We start from the raw sequence: 25,778 nt of genomic DNA on the forward strand, positions 1-25,778 counted from the left end.
GGTGTTGCTACTCTTGGGGAGCTTGTTGCTCTTGAAGAGTTTACTGCTTGTTGCTTTTATTCCCAGGAGGAGTTGATGCTAGCTGCATTCTTTTATTTATTTATTTTCTGTGAGCACCATTGTTTTGTTTCTAAAATAAAGAACAAGCAGGAGATGCCTTCCAATCCCCTGTTCACCATGTGCCTCTTCACCAGCAGAAGAGCATGTGTTCTTCTTCTGCTTCATCTTAGTGATGTTCCTCCTGTAGCACTCACCTTGTAGGAAGCTCCTTTAGTGTGCCTGGGTTGAATGCATCAGAGAGAGCTTTTTTCACCAGCACCCAAGAAAAAACTGTCCATAAATTCACTATGTGCCCTTCTTCTAATTTGCTATATGATTAGCCTGCACTATATGCTTAGATTGCAGAATGGTGCAGTCCCTGGAGTAGGCATATTTTTCTTTTCCATTTTACCCTGCAGAGATGTGTAATGGCTTCTTTATTTGGTAGGGTCTTGTAGCTAATGGATCAAAGACCTGCATGTTGGAGGGCTCTGGCACTCCTTCCCAGTATAACAATGTAAAAGCAGTGAAGGGAATTAAAATGGAAGCCTCAGAGCTGCAGTGGTGGTGTGTCTGGGCTCATCTTTGTAATTCTTTTTGGTCACTTGCATGGAGTAGGCTTTGAATTTGATTTTTCAAGTCTCTCTTGAAAATGTGGATCCCAGCCAGCTAAAATAAGTGGATTTATAGGGGAAACAAATGACTTCACCAAAAAGATTGTCAAGTTATGGAACAGGCTGCCCAGAGCAGTGGTGGAGTCCCCATCTTTGGAGGGTTTTCAAAGCTGAGTAGATGGGCTGAGCGGCATGACTTAGCAGTGGACCAGGTAATACTGGGTTAATGGTCAGAACTCATGATCCTGGAGGTCTTTTCCAAGCTAAACAATTCTATGATATGACAGTGGAAGTGGGTGATTGACACACAGAGGCAGTATCATCAGATAGAATCTGGGAAGGGGTTTTTACAAGGGCAGGATGAGGGGCAATGGCTTTGAGCCGGAAGAGGGGAAATTAGGAAGAAATTCTTTACAGTGAGGGTGGTGAGACACTCAAACAGGTTGCCCAGGGAGGTTGTAGATGCTCTTTCCCTGGAGGTGTTGAAGGCCAGGTTGGATGGGGCCTGCCTTTAGCAGCCTGATTTAGTGGAAAGTGTCCCTACCCATGGAATTAGATGATCTTGGAGGTCCCTTCCAATCCAAACCATTCTATGATACCTGATTCTGGAGACAGGGGTTTGCTGCTGTCTGTAGCACTGTAGAATTTCAGTACCTTTGGAGTTCCCTGAGCAGTGCAGGGGATCTTTCCAGCCTGCAGATCAGCTGTGCATTTGGACAATCACAAGTGACAATTATAAACCCATCATCTTAAGGTCCACCTGCTTCTTCCCAGAGCCATGGCAGCCCCACTTCCAGTAGTTCAGGACAAACACATACCTATTTGTAATAGTTCATAAAATTATGGAGAGGTTGAGGTTGTAGAAGACCTTTAAGATCATTGAGTCTGTTAACCCAGCACTGTTAATCCAGAGCACATTCATTATCTTTCGGCAAGGTGGTGGAGTCACTGTCCCTGGAGGTGTCCAAGAAATGTGTGGACATGACGCTTTGGCACATGGTTTAATGGCCGTGGTGGTGTTGGGTTGATGGTTGGACTTGGTCTTAAGGTCGTCTTCAACTGAAACTATGATTCTGTGATTTGCCCCAGAAACTCTATGGTCATGTAAACCAGATTTTCTTTAAGGAAAACATAGACCTTTGAGGAAACCAAACCTCTTTTGGCCTTCATTATTGATCTTGTGGCTTTGGAAGCACCTGGATTAACTCTGGGAAGTGCAGGCAGAGCTGCTTCGTGCTGGGTTTTGCTTCAGACTTTCAGTATTTTCAAAGTCTAGTTGTAATGATAGGCTTGAAAAGGGTACTTGTAGGTGTCTGTTTTATAATCAGAGAAATGAAATTCACAGAAATGAGTTGCTTGAAATAAAAACCCCATTGCAAACAGCATAAAATTGTTCCCCCTGTGATCTTGCATTTATCATTTGGTGACTCAAGTGCAGAGCATGTTTTTATGCTGTAAATATAAGCAACTGTTATTACAGTTTTCCATGATGATTTTTTGAGTTAAAACACCTGGAAAAAAATTTTATTCCCTGCTGGAGTCTGTAGGCTCAGATCATCTTCCCTTTTTCTGCAGAAGAGGGTGGAAGGAGTCTTCTCCATATGTTGGTGGGGTTAAAATTATCCTGAGGGATGTGTGGCTCTGGTTCTGCAGGCAAGTGCAGCTCTTTGCTCCACAGTTAACATGGATGCATCTGCATGGAGAAAGTAGCAGCAGTGCTGCATTCCTGAGTAATGGAATCAAGGAATCATTTAGGGTAGAATAGACCTTTATGATCATTGAGTCCAGCAATGGCAGTTCACAACTAAAATGTGTCCCTCAACACCACACCTCCAGGAATGGGGACTCCAACCACTGCCCTGGGCAACCTGTTCCAGGCCTGGACAACCCTTTTGGGGAATACATTGTTCCTCATGTCCAACCTAAACCTCCCCTGCCATAACTTGTGACTGTTTCCTCTCATCCTATCACTTGTTCCTTGGGAGAAGAGATTGACCCCCACCTGGCTTCAGCCTCCTTTCAGGGAATTGTAGAGAGCAATGAGGTCTCCTCTCAGCCTTCTTTTCTCCAGGCTAAACAGCCCCAGTTCCCTCAGCTGCTCCTCACCAGCCCTGTTCTCCAGACCCTTCACCAGCTTTATTACTCTTCTCTGGAGCTGCTCCAGCACCTCAGTGTCCTTCTTGGAGTGAGGTGCTTGACTCCTTCAGGCTGTGGGAAGTTCAGTTTCTCCGTTGCCCCTCATTGTCCACATGCTTATGATTTGGCCCTTTGAAGTAGGATTTTTTTCTGTAATAAGCAGTAGACACATTTCCAAAAATAAATGTTTCAAGGGGCATTGTAATGTTCCTTTATTGTAGTTTTCGTTTATTAACTCTCTGGATATCGGCCAAAATGTCTCTAGCAGAGACTTGCAGTCATTTGTAAGGACAGAAGCTGCCTCTCAGGCCACATTAACTCAGCTGGGAGGCTTTACCTCCAGGAGGGATGCAGCAGAATGGTTCCCCTTGCTTCAGGCTCTGGAGGCAGGAAAATAGCCAGCAGCTATTGTCTGTCCCTGGATGGACATAGAGCAATGTGGAGATCTTCTCAATGCTCAGCAATATGCAGAGGTCAGGGAAAGAGGATGGGGTCAAACTATTTTCAGTGGTGCTCAGCAACAGGAGAAGGGACATTGGGCACAGACTGGAACCCAGGAGGCCCCATGTGAACAGGAGGGTCCTTTGCTGTGAGGGTCCTGGAGCCTGGATCATGCTGTCCAGAGAGGTTGTGGAATCTCCTTCTCTGGAGAGCTTCCAAACCCAGCTGGACGTTGTGATCCTGGGCAAGCTGCTGTGGGTGCCCCTGCTTTAGCAAGGGGGTTAGTCTGGGTGATGTCTGGAGGTCTCTTCCAACCCCGACCAGTCCATGATTCTGTGACATGCTGCAAGCATCTTGACTGACTGGTTTTGCATTTTCTTCCAGCCCGTCACCCCTCAAATGGGTGGCAGCCATCTTGTGGCATGCCAGGGTCCCACCATCCTTAGAAACTGGAAGAGATTTGGTGTTTGCAGCCATTCTATGCTAGTTAAAAGCTGTGCAGACCTGAGATGACAGGAGGTCAGCACTTTTTAATTTCCTCATGAGTGGAGCAGCAAGTGCTGAGGAATGTGTTTTAGTGGCAGTGGCTTAGCAGTTGTGGTGGGATTGTGAACTCTAGGTGAGCGCTTGGACTCAATGATCTCAAAGGCTTCTTCCAACCTTACCAGTTCTATGATTCTGTGACTCCCTGCCCACCTCAAGCAGCCAGGCTGAGGACAGTTCAAGAGAGAGATGCATCTGCTGGAGGGAGTCCAACAGAGAGCTATGAGGATGGTTGGCAGACTGGAACATCTCTACTATGAAGAAAGATGGAGAGACCTGGGAGAAGGCTGAGAGGGGATCTTATCAACATCTATAAATACCGGAGGGCTGGGAGTCAAGATGAAGGTGCCAGGCTCTTTTTGGTGGTGCCCAGTGACAGAATGAGGAACAACAGGTACAAGATGGGATAGAAGAGGTTCCACCTCAAAATGAGGAGAAACTTTTTTTGCAGTGAGGATGCTGGAGCCCTGGAGCAGATTGCCCAGAGAGGTTGTGGAGTCTCCTTCTCTAGAGACTTTCAAAACTCACCTGGATGGATTACTGTGTGGCCTGCCCAAGGTGATGCTGTTTTGGCAGTGGAGTTGAACTTGATATCTTTGGAGGTCACTTCCAACCCCTAACATTCTGTGGTTCTGTGACACTTGTTTGTCCTTCCTGTCCTGTGATGCTGCCAAGGCGAGCAAAATCTCTTTTCTCCTCTGTGTCTGTGCTGTTGGGTAGAGGTGGCAGTTCTGATCTCTGTCTCTGATGCTGAGAGAAGTGAAAACAAAGTGGTCTAACCCTGCTCAATGCAACACTGCTGGACTTTGGGTCTTGCCTGGAGTTTCTTGCATTTCCCTGCATTTTGTTGCCGTTTCCAGCAGCAGAAGTCTGCTGTTCATACCCTGAGGCTGTGAAACATAGACCTAGTAAATGAGATTCTGATTGCTTCTTTGCTCATGCTCTCAGTAGCTTGCAAAGTGCTCAGTCTTTTTCTTCTGGGATGAGGTCTCAGTACTGCTTTCAGCCAGGTTATAAGCTGTTCTGTGCACCATGTTTACTGTAGAGAAACAGCTGAGGAGACATCTTTTGCAGTTTCATTTTGGGCATCTTGTTTGATTTCACAATCAAACAATCCCAAGCATTTCCTTCTATTCTGAGTTCTCAAAGGAAAGAATATGAGCATTTCCTTCTCAGTGGAAGATTTCATGAGAGTGAGCACCTGAGTGTTGGAGTGAGTTAGGGATGTAAAAGCCTTTTGAAAGAAGACAAACTGTCCCGTAGTTTCTCCTCCCAGATCCTGTGTGAACAGATTAAATATAACTAATAACAGCAAGAAGAAATCCATTAAGTTGTTATAGTAACTGGGAAGCTCAGGTTTAAAATGTATGATCTGAGTGACTCAGCTCTTGGGGGAAGGGATCTGAAAGCCCACATATGGAGAACTGGCAGCATCTCCTTTCCTGGTCTCTCCTGTGTCCATGCCCCAGGAGTCTCTGCAGGAGGCATGTTGCATGGGTAAGGCTCTCACCAGATCCTGAGCTTCTTTGTCAGCAGGAAGGACAAGTTTATTCTGTCCATCCTGCCTGCTTCCAAAAAGGATGGGTAGTAAGGAATCTGGGTTCGTGTGGTCTGCAGAGTAACATCATCTCTAGATCATTGCTGTGGCCTCCTCTGGCCCCACTCCAACAGGTCCATGTCTCTGCTGTGCTGAGGACTCCAGAACTGGCCCCAGCAGTGCAGGTGGTGTCTCAGGAGAGCCTCTGCTCTCAGCCCCTGCTGAGAGCCCCTCAGCTGAGCCCCTGCTGCCAGGGATCAGCCCAGGACAGGGCTGGCTCTGGGCTGGCAGTGCACAGTGCCAGCTCATGTCCAGCTTTTCACCCACCAGCACCCCAAGTCCTTCTCAGGGCTGCTCTCCAGTCCTTCCTCCCCCAGCCTGGATTGATATTGGGGACTGGCCTCATCCAGGTGCAGGACCTTGTACTTGTTGAACTTCATGAGGTTCACATAGGTCTGCTCCTCAAGCTTGTCCAGGTTGCTTTAGATAGATCATGTGCTTCAGGCATGTCAACTGCACCAATCAGCTTGATGTCATCTGCAAACTTTCTGAGGAGTCCTAGAGGGCTGGAAAACCTCTGCTATGAGGATAGCCTGAAGAGGCTGGGGTTATTCAGCCTGGAGAAGAGAATACCCCAGGGGAACCTTATAGCTGCCTTCCAGTACCTGAAGGGATCCTACAGGAGAGCTGGAGAGAGACTTTTCATAAGGGTGTCTAGTGACAGGACAAAGGGGAAGTTTTAAGCTGAGAGAGAGTAGGTTTAGAATGGACCTTAGGAAGAAACTCTTCAGTATGAGGGTGGTGAGACTGGAATGGGTTACCCAGGGAGGTTGTGGATGCCTCCTTCCTGGAGGTGTTGAAAGCCAGGTTGAATGAGGCCTTGGGAAACTAAATCTAGTTGAAAGGAAGGGAGGTTGGGGTAGATGATCTCTGAGGTCCCTTCCAACATGAGCCATTCTATGATGATTCTGTGATCTCACTGTCTTAGATTATTGACAAAGACATTGAACAGCAGTTTGGGAATTTCCAGGTTTGCAGTAATTTGCAGTAATTCCAGGTTTGAATAACTGGGAGTGAAGAGCCAAGATTTTTGTGGTGGCACACAAAAGAACAGTGGCACAGAGCTTGTCCCTGGGATGGGCTTGCTGCAAGTGGAGGATGCTGTGCAGTGTGCTCCTCATTAATTGCACCCTTTGAAGTGATGGAATTTGATCCAAACTTTATGAAGTGGGGGCTTTGTGAAGTGGGGCCTTGAGCAATCTGGTCTAGTGGAAGGTGTCCCTGCCCATGACAGGGGTGTTGGGACTAGGTGATCTTTAAGGTCCCTTCCAACCCAAACCATTCTATGAATCTCTGAAGTATTCAGCATGAGGCAGACAGGGGGTGTTGGAAGTCTCACCCCACGTAATTAAAGGTTTTAAATAACCAGGGGGAAAAAAGACAACCCAGAATTTTCCTCCAGTTTTTCATTGTCTTAAGGTTAGAGAGAACCTATTTTCACCTCAAATAATAGCACTTGATTCCTTAGAAAACTGCAGAGTGATCTAAAGTTGTCTTTCATGGTTGGTTGGGTTTGGGGGTTTTATTTTTGAATGGAAATTGCTGATAATTTCAGCCTGGAGTCTCAAATAATGCAAATATTTTCCCAACAAGCAAGATACCAGATACTGCAGAAACTAAAATAGCAGGAGTAGAAAGCAGCAGTAACATCTGCTTTGGTTGAAGGAAAAATGCTGGAACAAGAAAGCTGAAACGTTCTTCGAAATCGGGCTTTTTCTGATCCTCTTGTCACAAATTAGTTTGTTCCAGATGCAAAATCATAGCTGTAGATTCCTCTTAAAATATATAAAGTGAACTATTTTAATGCCAGTGGTCTCAGCTCAGGGTTGACAGAAAAATTCTCTGTGTTTGGAGAACACCAAAGGCTTTTCCTTTAGTCTTGCTTGATGGACAAAGAGGAATCTCATGCAGGACATGGTGAATATGGATGAAAAACTGGGGTACGTCAGGCTTGTAGCTGATGGTGGTAAGCTAATACAGTCTTCTGCTCCTTAACAGTCTGAATGCTGAGCTCTGCCTTTCTTGGGGAGATGGGAAATGGAATTTTAATTACTCTGTTTCTGTATGAAAAAGGGGACTTGCTGAAAAGTGGAGCTGGTTCATGAACCATTTGTCCTCCAGCGTGAGTGTTACAACAGACAAGTTCAGGCATGGATTTTGGGATGGGGATGGCTTTTCCTGACAGACAGCGAATCCTTCATCTAAAGAATTTACTTTGCTCTAAGTGAACACTTCAGGGGTGGGGTTTTTTTTGGTAGTGGTTGGGTTGTTTTTTTTTTTTTTCCCTTCTTCTTTTTGTAATACTGTTTTTTAGTAAATAGGGGACTTAGGCAAAGAATCCCAGAATGCCAGGGTGTTGGGGGTAGGAAGGGAGCTCTGGAGATCATCCAGTCTAACTCCCCTGCAAAAGCAGGGGCACTCACAGCAGCTTGCTCAGGATCACAGTGCCCAGCTGGGTTTGGAATCCGTCCAGAGAAAGAGACTCGCAACTTTTCTGGGCAGCCTGCTTCAGGGCTCCAGCACCCTCACACTGAAGAGGTTTCTCCTGTTCAGTTGGAATCTTCTGGATTCCTTTTTGTGCCTATTGCCACTTATCCTGTCACTGGGCACCACTGACAAGAGTCTGTCTCCCTCCTCTTGCCCCACACAGGTCCTTTAGCTCTTGCTAAGCATTGATCAGATCCCCTCTCAGGCTGCTCTTCTGCAGGCTCAACAGCCCCAGGCCTCTCAGCCTTTTCTCCTCAGAGATGCTCCAGGCCCCTGAGTGTCTGGATATTGATTAGCATTGAGAAGATCCCTTCACAAAGAGCATGGGCTGAAAATAGCTTCTGTTTCCTAATCCATGCACATGCATCTTGCTGAGTGCTCCTGTACCATGCAAGTGTAGCTGCTTCTCTGATTCCTGGCTCTGCTTTGATTTATGAGCCAGTGGCTTTTTTATTTTTTTATTCAAACATTTGGAGGTCTGTGGTTGAAAAGTATTGTGGGGATGGTATCCAGAGCTCAGGTGGGAGATGGTGAGGTGACACAGCTTCACTGGTGATGTCTGGCTGGTTTTTCTTAGGAGATAACGTTCATGTTCCAGTAGTTCTATGCCAGTTTGGAGACCATGCAGGGTAGCACAGAATGATTATTCCTGTGCTAAACAAGAGTCATAACAGCTGCTACTGCTGCACACAATCTATGATCCAAACCCCCAAATTCCCTGTATTTCACTAACAAAATTGGTACTGCAGACAGGCAGTGTTGTGAGAAACTATTCATTGTGTGTGTTACCCTGGAAGTTACCTCATTTTGTACTCATTTAGCAGCAAGGGGAGGTCTCTGCAGGGCTCCCCTTGGCTCATTTCCTTGCAGGGTTCCCCCTTGCTCCTTGCCCTACTGGGCTCCATACAGGCTTGTATTTTATGAGTGCTCCAGGATGGAGAGTTTATGGAAATTGAATTTATCAGCTGCAGAATCCTTCTTCCCGGTGAAGGGAGGACATGGGGTGGGGAGCAGGGGAAAGATGGCATTAGCTCTTTGCCTTGGCATGGAGCAGTGTTTCTCCTTTTAGTTTATATTTCATGTGTGGCTATGGTCAGAAGACCTTTTTACCTGATCTCCCTTTTCCTACCACAGAAGCATCTACTTAGATTGGCCATGGAATAAGCTTCACCTTAAGCAATTAAATTGTTTTGTAAGGTGGTGCTTTGTGGGATTTTGAGGCTGGGCTGTTTGAGCAGGACCTGCCTGAGCTTGACTGCCTGGTATAGGAAACCACCATGCAGCATGGAGAGCTCTGTCCCAGGTGTTGGCCTAGTGCCTTCTCAGGTCTGAAGATGCTGCTGGCAATCTCATCGTGGTTGTTCAGCCCCTTATCTCCCCTTTAACAAGCCATGTGCTAATTAGATAGAACAGCGGGAAGGGTCATGGGAGGAGCAGGTGAGCAGGTCAGAGATCATGGGGTCATAGACTGGTTTGGGTTGGAAGGGACCTTTTAAGGTCCATCTAGTCCAATGCCTTGCAGTCAGGAAGGACATCTGCAGCTAGAGCAGGTTGCTCAGAGCCCTGAACAACCAGACCTGCAATGGTTCCAGGGATGGGACATCTACCGCCTGTCTGGACAACCAAAGCCAGGCTCTCACCACCCTCAGTATCAAACATTTCTTCCTTCTCTTCAGTCTGAGTCTCCCTCTTTTAGTTCAAACCATCACCCCATGTCCTGTCACAACAGGCCCTGCTCAGAATATTTCTTGAGCTTTCTGACTGGCCCCTTTAAGTCCTGAAAGGCCATCAGAAACTGTCCCCTCTACTCCAGGCTGAACAACCCCAACCCTCTCAGCCTGGCCTTACAGCAGATGGCTTCCAGCCCTCAGATCATTCCCCACAGCACCAGCTCCAGTGTGTGGGGTGAGCCTCTGTCCTGGGATACAGATGTAGCAGTGACAAAATGGAGTAGCTAAGCCCATCCCTTGCATAACAGGCAGGGTTTGAGGGGCCAGCTCTTCACAGTGCTTTGGCATTTCTTGTAGATGCTTTGAACTTTCTCTTTCAGCCTCTTGCTGTGCAGCTTGCGTACAGTTAAGGCTTCTTCTCACTTCTATGTTTCTCTTCCTTTTCTGGTCTCAGCTGGCTTTATTTAATTTCTCTAGGCACCTCTTGCTGTTCTGATTTTTCCTTTTCATCTTTCCATGCTATTCTTGAGTGGGTTTTGGTGGGGTTTTTGGTTTGTTGTTTTGTTTTGGTTTTTTTTCAAAGGGGAAAATGGCAAGGTTGGGAATATTCCTCTGTTCAAGAGTTCTGGTGGACACAGGTACAGGACATGACCTGCTGGAGGGGGTCTAGATGAGGCCACAAAGATGATCAGAGGGCTGGAGCACCTCTGCTATGGGGGCAGGCTGAGGGAGTTGGGGTTTTTCAGCCTGGAGAAGAGAAGGCTTCAGGGAGACTTTAGAGCAGCATTTTGGTATCTGAAGGGGATCTGCAGGAAAGCTGGGGAGGGACTGTTCAGAAGGGCCTGTGGTGACAGGATGAGGGGCAGTGGTTTGAAACTGGAGCAGGAGAGATTTAGGTTAGACATCAGGATGAAGCTCTTCACAATGAGGGTGGTGAAACCCTGGAACAGGTTGCCCAGAGATGTAGTTGAGGCCCCATCCCTGGAGACATTCAAGGTCAAACTTAGTGGGGCTTTGAGCAACTTGATGTAGCTGGAGCTATCCCTGCTGACTGCAGGAAGCTTGGACAAGATGACCTTTGAGTGTCCCTTGCAACCTGATGCATTCTGTGAATATTTGGAGTTTAGGAAGGTAAGAAATGAGTGGTGTGAGTCAAGTAGCTGTCAGGGACCCAGCTGCTGACTTACCTTGTGCTGTTCATCCAGCTCATGCTAATCCTGCCTGATCTGCACTGCTCCTGTTATTGATGGAGACCACTAAGGCTTAGTTCTTGATGCTCCTTCCCCAGTAAAAACCCTGGGGGAGCACCAGGTCTGATTATTTTTTTTTTTTTTAATTGCCCCCCACCTGCCCACCTAAAGGGGAGAAGCCTGAGTTCTGTGCCTTTTGTGTCACCCTGGAGTTTCTTGTGCCTCTAAACTGACATGGTCTGGATTTTGTTGTGGGTTTGGGTTTTTGGGAAAGCTTAATCAATAATTCTTCAGTGCACTCTCCCTGTTCAGCTCTGCTCCAAGGAGTGGGAGGCTCTGCTAGTCATTTGCAGAGGGAACAAGGAAGGTATAAATTGCATCTTTTAATAGTACCCTTCATTTTCCTAAGTAATTACCTTGAAAATCCTGTGTGTGCTGGTGGGTAGCACTATTGAACCCTATCCCTTGTTGCTGTCAGAGCTGAGCTTTGCATTAATTGCATTTGACTGCAAGAGCAGACAAATTGGGTTAGAAATAAAAGGTTTAAAAATCATTAAATGAGATAGAACAGTATTGCTACAATTCTTTCTGCTGCCCAGGAGTCAAAGGCTGGGGATGGTCTCACCACTAGATGAGTGCCAGGGGCACAGTCTGAACCCCTCTGCTCATCAAAGGGAAGAAGGCAGAGAGACTGATGGGGTATGAAAGGAGCTAACCCAGCCAGGATGGAAAGAAGAGCAATGCCATGGAATAGAGACCCAGAGACACCAATCAATATGGAACCCAACCCCTGATGAAAATGATGGCACCATGAGCACCACTGATGCTGGGGGCAGGCACTGGGCAAGTCCCAGCCTCAACTCAGCAGCAGATGGGAACTGAGTTCGGGAGCTGGATTCAGGAACCCAGGGATTGGGATCAAAGGTAATATAAACAGAGTCCTCCTGGGACATTGGCCAGGGAAGAAGCAGCTTGACCCTGGTGCCCTTTCAGCTATAGATGCCATCCATAGGCTGCAATCCCTTGTTGGGCAGTTGAGGAGCCCCTCTTCTGGCTGTTCCTCCCCACAGGTGCCACCTTTGCCTTCCTGCCCCTCAGCATAGGGCATGAACTGTGGCAGTGCCCTTGGTGTGGGCAGGAGCGAGTCCAGGGCAGAGGCTTTGTGCAGCCCAGCCCAGGCAGTGCTTGTCTCCATCAGGTTCTCACTGCTAGCAGCAGCCCCTGGCTGCAGAAATCCACCCTGAGCCTCACACAGTGCCAGCCCTGAGCAGAGGCTGAGCTCAACAGCCACAGCTCTGGGCAGAACTGGTTCTGCTCCAGCCCAAACCAGGACACCAAGCCTATTGACATCGGCCTGAACGTTTCCTGCAAAAAGGATGGTTCTGTTTTCTACATGAGTAATGGCAAAAACACTGCTGCTGTTTCATGGGGCTTCTGCAGAGCACGTCAGACCTGATGGCATTAAACAATGTGATGATAGATTCAAATTAATACTGGATTTTCAACAGTCTGGATGAGGGGATGGAGTGTACTCTCAGCAAGTTTCCTGATGATACAAGAATGGGAGGAGTGGCTGACGCACCCTCAGGCTGTGCTGCCATTCAGGGAGACTTGAACAGGCTGGAGAGTTAGGTGAAGGGGAACCTTGTGAATTTCAGTCAGGGCAAGTGTAGGGTCCTGCACCTGGGCAGAAATAACCCCCTGCAGCAGTACAGGTGAGAGGGCACCTGCTGGGAAGCAGCTCTGTGGAGGTGGATCTGGAAGGGCTGGTGAACAAGTTCCCCATAAGCCAGCAATGTGCTCTTGTGGCTAAGAAGGCAAATGGTCTCCTGGGGGGCATGAAGAAGAGTGTGGCCAGCAGGTTGAGGGAGGTTCTTCTCCCAGTCTGCTCTGCCCTGGTGAGGCCATGTCTGGAGTCCTAGATAGAGTTGTGGGCTTCCTAGTTGAAGAGAGACAGGGAACTACTGGAGAGTCCAGTGGAGGCACAGAGATGTTGAGGGGTCTGGAGCATCTCTGTGAAGAAGAAAGACTGAGAGACCTGGGGCTGTTGAGCCTGCAGAAGAACAGACTAATAGGGGATGATATTAATGCTCAGCAAAAGCTAAAGATTGGAGCAAGAGGATGGCGTCAGACTCTTCTTAGTGGTGCCCAGAGATGGGACAAGGGGCATTGGGCACCCAGGAGGTTTCATCTGACCAGGAGGAGAAACTTTTTGTTGATAAGTGGAGCAAGTGAAGAGCAACGACAACCACAACCTCTACTGGGAATCAAAGAGTTACTGGCATTTCTGGAGTTGACAGATCTGATTATTCTCAGCTTTAATTATTAGGTTGCCAGAGAAAAGATGAGACTGCAATCCTCTTAACCTTGGTGATATCTCAGTAAGAAACCTCTTAATGGAAGTTAAGACACAGCTTTAATAAAGATAATTTACCCAGTGGTAACGAGGGAAGGGAGAGGGCTTTTAGAAAGGAGTTTTTTGGCCCTGCACAGCTATGACCAAACTGTCTCAGTGATGTACAAGGAGTATCCTGTGTGTAGCATTCCCTTTTTATAATTAAATAATTGGTTTAATTTATATTGTAGATACATTTGCAAGTTTATCACATCACATCACACAGGTACCTGATAGCTTAAACCCACCAAAAATGCAATCACAGAATGGTAGGGGTTGGAAGGGACCTCTGGAGATCATTGAGTCCAACCCCCTTGCCAAGACAGGGTCACTTAATGAAGGTCACAAAGGAACTTATAAATAGGCTTGGTTTGTGGTAATTCACAGGCTGGCAGTTAGGAGAAAGTTTCCAGCAGCTTTGGAAGAGGACAGACTGGAGTAATGACTTCTCTAGTTGGGTGATGCTGGTAGGTGTTAATGCTTCCACAGCAGTTTGTGAGAACTGCAGTGATAAGAAATCCAACTGGACCTCTTGGGGTAAATCCTTCTTTTCTGAATCTCTTTGTTACAGGTTAATCATAGCATCATGGAATGGTTTGGATTGGGAAGGACCTTAAAGACCTTAGTTAGAATAGAATAGAATAAACCAGGTTGGAGGAGACCTTCAAGATCATCATGTCCAACCTATCATCCAACACCACCTAATCAACTAACCCATGCAACCAAGCACCCTATCAAGTCTCCTCCTGAACACCTCCAGTGATGGTGACTCCACCACCTCCTCAGGCAGCCCATTCCAATGGGCAGTCATTCTCTCTGTGTAGAACTTCCTCCTAACCTCCAACCTGAACCTCCCCTGGTGCAGCCTCAGACTGTGTCCTCTTGTTCTGGTGCTGGTTGCCTGGGAGGAGAGAGTTCCAACCTCCCTGTCTTGGGCAGGCACACCTTCTACTAGACCAGGTTGCTCAAGGTCTCATCCAACCTGGCCTTGAACACTTCCAAGGAGGGGGCATCCACAACTCCCCTGGGCAACCTGTTTCATGTCTCACCATCCTTATTAATAGATACCCCTGGCAGTGTTTATTTTGTGTTGTGTAATGAAATCTTATCAATTTATGAAAATTCTAATAGATTGAGTTTTCTGAGAAGGGGGAGGGAGTTTCTTGGAGCTGCCATAAGCTGTGCAGACACAGTGGAAGGTGTCCCTGCCCATGGCAGGAGGGTTTGGAACTAGATGATCTTTAAGGTTCCCTTGAAACCCAAACCACTCTATAATTCTATGATATGATTCTATTCACTGAATCATTGAAAACCCCATTTTTACTCTAAGAAGAGCTGGAAAGGACCATTTGGGGAACCCTTCTGTGTATATTGCTGAGAGGTTGTGTCTGAGTACTAATGGAGTCACAGACCTAAAAATTTAAGTCTCACCAATGGAATAAAATAACTTGGTACCTAAATCAGTGGGAGGGGAAAAAGGCACAGTCATAGAATCATGGAATGGTTTGGGTTGGAAGGGATGTTAAAAATAATCTAGTTCCAGCCCCCACCATGGGCAGGGACACTCACCACTAGACCAGGTTGCTCAAGTCCCCATCCAGCCTGGCCTTGAACACCTCCAGGTGCTCCCATAATTTCCCTGGGTAACCTGCTGCAGTGTCTCAGTACTGCAGTGCTTCCTGATATGTGTGTCATGCACCAATGAAATGGCAAAAATCCTGAAGCTGATTTTTCAGGGCTGATTTCTGCAGCAAGTTTTGACAGGCATGTATTTGAAGTTTTATGTGTTGTATGCACAGCTTGTGAACATCTTGCATGCTTGTTCCTGCTGTAGGTGGATGGCTCCAGTAGCCTGTATTGCTGCTGTCATGCTGGACAACCAGTTGTCTGTGACCTTTTCTTTGGGCAGGTTGTGACCTTCTTTGCAATCTGAGGGTAAAGTGCTGCTCTCCTACCTTGATCTTGCTGGGTTTGTTTCAGGTAAAACACAAGCCCATCACATTTCAGGTTCCAGTTGCTATTTATCCCCCAACTTGCCTTTCAGCAATGTTAAATCCACATGGGGTTTCTTTTTCGTAGAGGAACTTATGTTCACTTTCCCAGCCTGAAGTCAGAGCCCATGTGTTCTGCCTGGTAGAGGCAGACATGAGATTAGCAACTTTTTTCCCCTCTTTTTTTCTTTAGTGACTGTCACCTTGTCTGAGGATGTACTTCTCCCTGTGAAGTTTTGATGAACTTTAGGAGAGTAGAGCTGTTTGAATCCCAGCTCACACATGCTGTAACTCCCTGTGTGATCAGGTAAATCCCCTTCCTCCCAACCCTGTTCTCGCCACAGCCTCTCTCTAAGTTGAACATTCAGGTTTTTATTTTTAACACTGATCATCTTCAGGTTCTGCTGAACCTGTGAGGATCAGCATTTTGTTGCTAGAGTAAATATTGTCCCAGTAATGTGTGTCATGGCCCTGGCAATGCTGCTGGCAGTTGGGGAGGTGTGGTACTGCAGAACAGCTGTATTGTGTGGCTTGGGGCTCAGAGTTGGGGATCTTTTCTTTAATGTCTTTATCACTGATGTAGAAAAGGGCATTGAGGCACCCTCAGTAGGTTTGCAGGTGATACCAAGTAAAGTGCAAGTGTTCATCTGCTGGAGGCTAGGAAGGCTCTGCAGAGAGAGCTGGACAGGCTGGATTGATGGGATGAGGTTCAACAAGGCCAAGCGTCAAATCCTGCACTTGGGTCACAACAGCCCCATGAATGCTCCAGGCTTGGAGGAGAGTGGCTGGAAACTGCACATCAGAAAAGGACCTAGGGGTGTTGGTCCACAGTGACTGAAGATGAGCCAGCAGTGTGCTCAGGTGGTTAAGAGGGCCACCAGCATCCTGGCTTGGATCAGCAATAATGTGGACAGCAGGACAAGGACAGGGTCCTCCTGTATCTGGCACTGGTGAGGTCACACCTCAAATCCTGGGTTCAGTTTAGGGCCCCTCATGCCAAGAAGGACATTGAGGTGCTGGAGCATGCCCAGAGAAGGGCCACAAAGCTGGTAGAGGGTCTGGAGAATAGGTCTGGTGAGGAGCAGCTGAGGGAACTGGGATTGTTTAGCCTGGAGAAAAGGAGGCTGAGGGGAGACCTTCTGGCTCTCTACAACTCCCTGAAAGGAGGTTGGAGGCAGATGGGGGTTGATCTCTTCTCCCAAGGAACAAGAGGAAACAGCCTCAAGTTGCCCCAGGGTATGTTTAGGTTGGACATGAGGAACAATTTCTTCTCCTTGAATGTTGTCATGGTCTGTCCCAGACTGCTCAGGGCAGTGGTGGAGTCCCTGTCCCTGGAGGGGTTTCAAAGCTATGGAGATTTGTTGCTGAGAGCCATGGTTTGGTGGTGACCTGGCAGTGCTGGGTCAATGGTTGGACTTGATCTTTCTGGTCCTGTGGCTGTGGGATTCTCTGGTGACTGGGCAATGTGGGATTCTCTGATGTTCTGAGTCTCACTGAGTTTTGCTTTGTTTTGTTTCTCTCTAGCTCTTTCTGTGTTGCTGTCTTGCAAAGTGGGAGGCAATGAATTTAGACTATAGAAAGATAAACAGCTCTGCTTGCCAAAACCTTTTGTTAATCCAAAGAACTAGGACCACAGCAGCAGCAAAATTTAATCCTCCTGGCCCTGCCTTGTCTGTGCATCCCCGGGGAGGGCAGCATCTCCGTTGGGGGTGTGAGGATTGATCTGCTTGTCACGTTTCCCCTGTGGCTTTAAAGCTGCCCATGCAGAAGCCAAACTGTCTGGGAAAACAGTGCTGGGCTGAGATGTCTGTCTTGTTTTCCAAGTCACACCAGAACCTGCAGGTTGAGATGCATTTTAGGAAATGCTTTAAATAGTGGATTTCACACTGGGTGAGTTAAGCAGCTATTTAAAACCCTTGTGTAGGACAAGCAGGCGTTGTCACACGCGGGCGTGTAGTTTTGTCCTCACTGCTGTCAGTCACCACTTTGGAACCTGCTTAATTCATACTGAATCCCAACATGGGGGCAATTAGAAGGCAGCTCTGGAGATCATCCAGTCCGAACTTCCTTGCTAAAGCAGGGACACCCACAGAAGCTTGCCCAGGACCAGAATGGCCAGCTGGGTTTGGAATCTCTTCAGAGAAGGAGACTCCACAGCCTCTCTGGGCAGCCTGCTCCAGGGCTCCAGCACCCTCACATTAACAAAGTTTCTCCTCCTGTTCAGATGGAATCTCCTGGATTCCACTTTGTCCTCCTTATCCCTTGTCCTGTCCCTGGTCACCACTGAGTAGAGTCTGGCCCCATCCTCTTGCTCCCTACAGGCCCTTTATCTCTTGCTGAGCAGTGAGTAGATCCCCTCTCAGGCTGCTCTTCTGCAGGCTCAAGAGCCCCAGGTCTCTCAGCCTTTCCTCCTCACAGTGCTTCTCCAGGCCCCTCAGCATCAATTCCATCTCCATAGGGCTTTGCCACTCTGAGATTGCTGGAACATTTACTGTCATTTTTGAAAAACATGTTCACTGAACACAAAAATCTTCAGGTGGAAGAACTGGGTCAGCTTGGCATGATGAAAAATTTCATACCCTACCTCATTTTCCAGCAAACTGTGTTGGACCTCACTGCAGTGCTGGAAGAGTTCTCTTCTTCATAGTCAAATATCAAACTCAAAGCCTTGTTGCTTCCAGGCATTCCTTGGTGCCCACGCTTAACCACTCCATTGGGAGATGATTTCTTGATGGAGAATTTGGGTAGTGGAAAGAAACTCTTTGTCTGCATTGGAACATTGTGTGACTGAGAAAATGTGCATGGGGAACATTCTCCACTGAGCCTTTTTGGGGTGTTTTTGGTGGTTCCCCACCCCCTAGATGTTCTCAGGTGTCAGCTCTTTTATGTAAAGACAGAGGAAGAGGATGAGTCAGAGTTTAACAGTGGTTTAGTCATGACTAACGGAAGTCTTAGATTTTCCTGGTAGGCTCTGCAGCAATGCAGTGCACAGTGAACAAAATATGTGAGCTTTTGATAATTATTCATGTTCTGGTTAAATGGACTTGGAAAAATGGAGAAATGCTTATAAAGGAAAGGAAATTATTGTGGAAGAGGACTCGTGCTTCCAGAGACATGTTCTGCTCGTTGGTGGTCCATCTCTTCATGTCTTGTCTCCTAGTGTAGGTTCCGGTCTTAATGTTTACAGAATCACAGAGTTGTTTTGGTTGGAAAAGACTTGCAAGATCATCAGATTCAACTGTTAATCTAGCACCATCATGGTCATTAAACCATGGCCCAAAGTGCCATTTCCAAACGTTTCTTGAAAACCTCCACCACAGCTCTGGTCAGCCTGTTCCAGCACCTGACCACTCTTCCAGTCAAGAAGTTCCTAACATCCAACCTGAACCTTCCCTGATGCAACTTGAGACCACTTCCTCTTGCTCTCTCACCTCATACTAGGGGGGAAAGACCAAGCCTGAGCTCACTCCTATCTACTTTCAGGGAGTTGCAGAGCAATGAGGTCTCCCTCAGCCTCCTTTTCTCCAGACTAATGCTCCAGCAGCATTTAGGAGACACTTTAAGCCTCTCATGCCTTTTTTTTCCCTTTTTTCTTTTTCTTCAAAGGTGTTTTCCTGGACACTTATTTATGTGTGTATTTATTTACTGTACATCTGTTAGGTCTTTTCCCAGCCAGGCAACTCTACGCCTCTGTTCCAGGAGTATGTGTTTATTTCGGCCATGCCGTATTATTCCCAGTCTGTGCTTACATTTCCCTGTCATGTTCATCCCTACCTGCCTGATATCTGAGCCAGGATCATCTAATTTGCTGTCTGCTGGCAATTTGGGATTCTTTTTATAACAGCTTTTTAGTTTCTCCCTCATGTTGAAGACTGATAAAACTGTTAATCCAGAGGGTTTTTTTCTGACTCTGCAGTTTTACTTTTCTGCTTGCTGTAGGGTAATAACTTCTCTTGTGTCGAGCCTGATCATTCATTGTAATGTGGCTCAAAAGCTAGATAAGGATTGCAGAGAGAAGGGATATTGCCACACAACTCTGCAGCCACATGTCAGGTTTTTAATAGCACTGCCACGGCTGTAATCAGAGAATCACTGAATTGTTTTGGTTGGAAGAGAAAGATCATCAGGTCCAACCATTAACCCAGCACTGCCAGGTCACCATTAAACCATTCCCTTCAGTATCACATCTCCATGGCTTTGAAACCCTTCCAGGGATGGGCACTCCCTAGGCAGCCTGGGCCTGGCCTGAACAACCCTCTTGGGGAAGAAAGTTTTCCTCACATCCAACCTAAACCTCCCACAGTGTCACTTGAGGCCATTTGCTTCTTTCCTATCCCTTTTTATTTGGGGAAAGAGATTGACAGAGCAGTGGAACTAGCTGCTTAGAGAGGTTGTGGAGTCTCCTCTGGAGACTTTCAAAGCCTACCTGTGCAGCCTGCCCTAGGTGATCCTGCTTTGGCAGTGGGGTTGAACTCAGTGATCTCTAGAGGTCCCTTCCTGCTTCTAACATTCTGTGACTCCCACTTCAAAAGAAGCTCCTTTCAGGGAACTGAAGAGAGGGAGATCATCTCCCTTTCATCTTTCCTGGAGAGAAGCTTTTTAGGTGCTTTCCTCCTGTGCTGCTTCATACAGGATGAAGCCTTCAGCACTTGTGGTGGAATGGCAGTGAGTTATGTCTGGCATGGATGTGAGTGCTGTGAAGGCTTTGGCTGGCAATGAAGGGATGTGTCTGTGTTGGATGTATGAACCCCAAGGAAGGGAAAACAACTGCAGGTGCCTCTGCCACAGCCAGAACTGCAGGCTGGAGATGTTTGTCTTTCCTTTGAGTTTGTTTTGTTCCCTTTCTTTCCTTCCCCCCTCCCCTCCGCCCCCAGTGATCAGGAGATCTTATGCATGGAAGAGCAGATGAGCAGCTGACCCCCCGAGACTGCCATGTTCTTAGGCCTCTGTGTTCAGAGACATCACTGTGGATTCAGTTGCTATGCTTGAGAGTTAGTGTGGGGGATTTTTCTTTAAGCTTTTTTTGATTTAGACAGGTAGAGGTGCAAGCTAAATAGAATTTAACCCTGGTATGATGATATGAAGCTGAATCTGAACCCTCAGAGTGGCTGGAACAGGTCCAGAGAAAGACAACGAAGATGGTGAAGGGTCTGGAGAACAGGTTTGGTGAGGGGCAGCTGAGTGAACTGGGGTTGTTCAGTCTGGAGAAAAAGAGGTTGAGGAGAGACTTTCTGTCTCTCTATACTTCCCTGAAAGGAGGTTGGAGTAAGATGGAGGTTAGCCTTTTCTCCCAGGGAACAAGTGACAAAAAAAAAGGAAAACAGCCTCGAGTCACCCCAGGGGAGGTTTAGGTTGGACATGAGGAACAATTTCTTCCCCTTGAGGGTTGTCAAGGCCTGGCCTAGGCTGCCTGGGGCAGTGATGGAGTCCCTATGCCTGGAAGGGTTTCAGAGCTGTTTAGATGTGGTGCTGAGGGCCATGGTTTAGTGGTGACCTGGCAGTGCTGGGTTAATGGTTGGACTCAATGATCTTGAGGTCTTTTCCAAACCAAAGTGATTCTATAATGGCACAGTTGTGTGGTGGCTGCAGACCAGACTCAGATGCCATGCTTGAGTATGTAGAATCCTGAATTCTTTGTGGTAGGAACCAGAGAACAGGTTTGTATGTGCAGCAGTTGCCATCCAAGATTGTGAGGCTTTGAGCCTCACAATCCAAGTGAGTAGTGCAGACTGCCTTCTGTCAGGGACCCCAGATGTTGGCAGTGGCAGGGAAGAGAATGAGATGCCCTTTGGCTGGGTAGTTTGCCAGGATCCCCCAGCCTTTTTTGCAGGCTGTCTGAATTGCTTGTTGCTCTCCTGAGTTGGCCCTGCAGGGGCAGGTGATCTGAGCACAGTTCCAAACCCCTGATGTCTCGGAGTGAACATTATGTAGTGTCTAACATCACCAAGGCTGAAGCTATTGTACAGCTTTTTGTGCTGGCATCAGCACTGAAGTTCATGAGCACTGCCCTTTCAGTACTCTTCTGTCTCAAAACTGATCCTTCCAAATGGGGTAAAATCACTATGGCTAGGAAAGACCTTCAAGATCATCAAGTCCAACTATTAGTGATTCTGCCACTTTACTCTGCTCTGGTGAGACCTCACCTGGAGTACTGTGTCCAGGTGTGGAGCCCTCGATAAAGGAAGGACATGGACCTGATGGAGTGGGTCCAGAGGAGGGCTGTGAAAATGATCAGGGGGAAAATGATCTGCTGTGAGGAGGCTGCGGGAGCTGGGATTGTTCAGCCTGGAGAAAAGAAGACTCTAGTGAGATCTAATAGTAGCCTGCCAGTACCTGAAGTGGGCCTAGAAGAAGGCTTCATAGGGACAGTTTACAAAGGCCTGCAGTGACAGGATGAGGGGCAATGGTTTCAAACTAGAGAAGAGTAGATTTATGTTGGATGTTAGGAGCAAGTTCTGTACCATGAGGGTGGTGGAACACTGGAACAAGTTGCCCAGGGAGGTGTTTGGGGCCCCATCCCTAGAGATACTCAAGGTGAGGTTCAGCAGGGCTCTGGGTAACTTGATCTAGTTGAGGATGCCCCTGCTGAGTGCAGAAGGGGTTGGACTGGATGATTGGAGGTGTCTTCCAACCCAGACCATTCACGATTCTATGATTCTGCCAGGGCCACTACTACACTCTATCCTTGAGCACCATAAGAAAGTGGCACTCCAGCTCTACCTGCTCTTTGGGGAAAGACAAACCCCACAACCCTTAGTGTTCTGTCTCTATAATCAAGAATGTAGCTTCTTGTGAGCACTGAATCCACAGCAAGAAAGCATAGGAGGGCTGGGAATGATCCAAAGGGATTTGTTCTCAAACGCTTTGGTGTAGTTCCAAGTGGCTGCCGTGTCCCCCTCTACAGAAGGCTGTAATTTAGTGGCTGAAGTGGTGTGTGCCTGAGGAAGTAACAATAAATGTGTGGGAGTCAGGATTAATTCTGTCATATACAAACCTAATTCCTTTCTCCTCTGAGAGCCAACTCAAGCTGTTCTTGGAGACCTTCTGTGCTGGACCTCTGAAAAAGGGCTTGTTTGAAGGAAAATCTTCTGCAAGTAGAACCCATTGGCTTTGATCCCATGTTTCAGGGCTTGATTGTGAATGCTGGTTACTTTTAACATGATTTTACTAAATACTGGATTGTCCTTTTGCTAAAGGAGAGTGACACTTGCCCACCATACCTAGCCAAGTGTGGATGAAATGGGCAGTAAGTTACCAGTCAGCTGTGGTGATACCAGTTAGCTCTGCAGTTTATTATTAAAACCAGTTGATTAGTAAAAAATAGTTTGCTTTGTCTTTTTCTTTCAGGTTGCCTCTCTGAAGAAGTTGGATTTACCAACAAGAGTTTTTTATAACGAGGTGCATTGGAATCTTGATGATGAAGAAAAGCAGAAGTGTCATGACAGTAACTGCAGATGAGGTGAGTTTCTTCTAAAGGCACCTTTATATATTTATTTCTTTTTAGGCACGTTTTCAACCTTGCAGGATTTGAAGGGAGATACAGGATTGCTGGAGAGGGACTTCTGTCAAAGCATGTAGTGACAGGATGAGGGGGGATGGCTCCAAACTGGAAGAAGATGGATTTAGATCAGACATTAGAAAGAAATTGTCCCCCAGGAGTATGGTGGGGCACTGGAACATTTTGCCCAGGGAAGTTGTGGAGTACTTAAGCCTGGAAGCATTCAAAGCCAGGTTGGATGCCAGGTTGGGGCAACCTGGTTTAGTAGGAGTTTCCCTGCCTGTGGCACAGGGGTTGAAACTAGATGATCTTTAAGGTCCTTTCCAACCCAACCCCTTCTGTGATTTTCTCTAGTACTTTATGTAAAAAAATAACAAAGCTACTCTTGCCTTATTTTGTAAGTATCAACTGGTTTTGGTTTGGTTACTCACTGATTTCCTTAGAGTTTTTTGCTACTCATATAAAATGTAGATAATTACACCCTGTGCACTTAAAACCAACCAAACCAACACACACCCCCCCAAACATGAGAAGTTTAGATGAGTGGTGCAGAGCTTGGTCAGTGTAATACTGAGAGGTAGCAGGGAAATTCTCAAGATATAAAGGGTGGGGGACAAGAAGATGGGGCCAATCTCTTGTCAGTGGTGCCCAGTGACATGACAAGGGGCAGTGGGCATGAACAGGAACCCAGGAGGTTCCATCTGAACAGGAGGAGAAACTTCTTTGGTGTGAGAGAGCTGGAGCCCTGGAACAGGCTGCCCAGAGAGGTTGTGGAGTCTCCTGTGGAGAGCTTCCAAGCCCAGCTGGGCATTGTGATCCTGTGCAAGCTGCTGTGAGTGCCCCATTCTGGGATTCATTTATTCTGGGATTCATTTATAACTTAATAAAATACCAAGGCATCTCAGGCAGATTCTGCCAAGATTTCAGCACACACCTCCCTTTTTTGTGAGTAGCTATGGCTGTAGAACAACAATTGAATGTGTTTTATCCTTATGGAAGAAAACACATGCAGCACTTCAGTGGCTTTTTCTGTCTTTGCAGAATTCTCTGGATTATCTGGAGTGTGGGCTGAGTAAGTCCTACAGTACCTCCAGCCATGCCCTGGGCATAGACCTCTGGAGGGGAAGAAGGTGTTGTTCTGGTAATCTGCAGTTACCACCGCTGTCCCAAAGACAAACAGAAAAAGCCAAGACACCAGACAGGGATGTTATCTGCAGACCAACAACTCTGCCTCTGTTGACACCTCCAAGTATTGCCATCACCACTTACCACGACTGGTAAGTTGTTTCTCTTTGTTATGAATCCCACATGGTTGGCTTTTTGTTGTTTTGTGGTTTTGGATGAGTGTTGTTGTTGATGTCAATCAGCTGCTGTGTCATGGACATCGTTTACACAGGAATTGCCACCTTCTGAAATTCTACTGCTATTAAGACTTCTTCTGTCCACCTTTTCATGCATCTTCATGGAAATTCTCTGTTGTACCTTCTGATCTTGGCCATAGGGTTTGTGTTGCTAGCTTTGTACTGACAGAATAATTCAGCATGGTGGTTGACTATTCTAGAGAGGATGGAAGTAAAAGGCTTTATCTTTCTGGCTAGTTCTTGTCCAAGTGTTTGAAGAAAGGCTTGGAAAAGTGTTTGATGTTAAGCTCAGGAAAAGTCCCAAAGAACTATCAGGGAGCTGGCTAAAAGGGGTTTGTGAAGAGGTGAGCTCCAAAACAGAAACTGAATGTTAGGTGCCAAATCAAGGAAATTCCTCCAGAGAGAGGAGAAGATGATAAAGCCCTGCGTACTCTAGTGTTGGAATCACAAAGGTAGATTTCACTGGTGAAATGAGGTTAGATGTCCAGCTTGCACATGAAATGTCATTCCAATGCCACCTTGAAACTTGTACTGTCCCCTTCAGATTTCAAATATGCTTTGGATTCTGGTTTTCAAATGCTCCACTCTGTTTCATTTGCTGGGTATGAAACGTGTTCACATTGTTGTTTCCAAGTCTGAATCTTCTTTTAGCTTCTCTGAAGCTCAGCACTTTTCAGAGCTGGCATTTCAGTTTGCATTAGAACAATATGAGAGGACATCCTAAATTAATGTGTCAGAGCAATTTAAAAGCAGTTTTTCTCTTGAAAATAGGATTTTTAAACTCTGCACTTGAATAGATGAGACACAGAAATCAAAGAGAAAGCAGCAGGGGCTTTTGTTCAATATTTGCATTTAATTGCTGTGGATAAATGGAGCAGAATGAGTTAGCTAATTTGGGATGGATTGTGAGTTTTGACAATAAAAGGGTTGCTTTACTGTGATGAGTATTTTAGGAGTGTTCCCCTTTGCAGCAATTTGTATTCCTGCAAGGTGCTCAGGAGCCTGTTCTGGTGGTGTGCTTCTAAAAATGAATTGGTTCTGCTCTTTGAATGCACATAAAGGATGTGGGAAAATGGGGAGGAGTTACAATGGATTTCTCCTTAGTTTCCCTTGTAACACAAGAGGGCATTGCTGCTCCGCTCTTCATTACAGCAGATGCAATCTCTACCTGTTGTGTCACTGAACGTGTTTTGCTCTGATGGTGTGCCACTCATACTATGCTTTCTGCTGCTCGTCTTCTCAAGTGAGCAGATAGCTTCCAGCAGTATGCATTTGCAGTCCAGAAGGCCAGTAGCATCCTGGGCTGCATCAAAAGAAGCCAGTAGATGGAGAGAGGTGATTCTGCCACTTTAGTCTGCTCTCGTGCGACCTCACCTGGAATACTGTGACCAGCTCTGGAGCTCTGGACACAGGAAGGACATGGACCTGATGGAGCAAGTCCAGAGGAAGGCCATGAAGATGGTCAGGGGTTGGATGCTTCTCCTATGAGGACAGGCTGAGGGAGCCAGGGCTGGTCAGCCTGGAGAAGAGAAGGCTCCAAAGAGACCTCATAGCAGCCTTCCAGTACCTGAAAAGGGGTACAAGAAGGCTGCAGAGGGCCTGTTTCCAAAGGCCTGTGGTGATAGCATGCGACCAGTGTTTTGAACTTAGAGAAGAGTAGATTTAGATTGAATGTTAGGAACAAGCTCTTTACCATGAGGGTAGTGGAACGCTGGAACAGGTTGCCCAGGGAGGTATTTGAGGCTCCATCCCTGGAGGTATTCAAGATGAGGCTGGACAAGGCTCTGAGCAACCTGATCTAATGGAGGATGTCCCT

The 25,778-nt window shown here is 46.9% G+C and overlaps 1 protein-coding gene across 1 annotated transcript in view; it reads left to right on the forward strand.

Moving 5' to 3' along the window:
• PDE4B (phosphodiesterase 4B) overlaps positions 1-25,778 on the forward strand; it is a 288,611-nt gene that overhangs the window by 12,302 nt on the left and 250,531 nt on the right. Inside the window, exons 2-3 of the mRNA XM_068140841.1 lie at positions 22,451-22,562; positions 23,643-23,878. Of these exons, the coding sequence (XP_067996942.1) occupies positions 22,518-22,562; positions 23,643-23,878 (281 nt within the window). The 5' untranslated portion in view covers positions 22,451-22,517. The remainder of the gene's footprint in view (positions 1-22,450; positions 22,563-23,642; positions 23,879-25,778) is intronic.

Source organism: Melanerpes formicivorus, unplaced genomic scaffold (genome assembly GCF_026170545.1).
Source record: "Melanerpes formicivorus ecotype bairdi unplaced genomic scaffold, bMelFor1.0.p_v2 SCAF_7, whole genome shotgun sequence".
Classification (NCBI taxonomy): domain Eukaryota; kingdom Metazoa; phylum Chordata; class Aves; order Piciformes; family Picidae; genus Melanerpes; species Melanerpes formicivorus.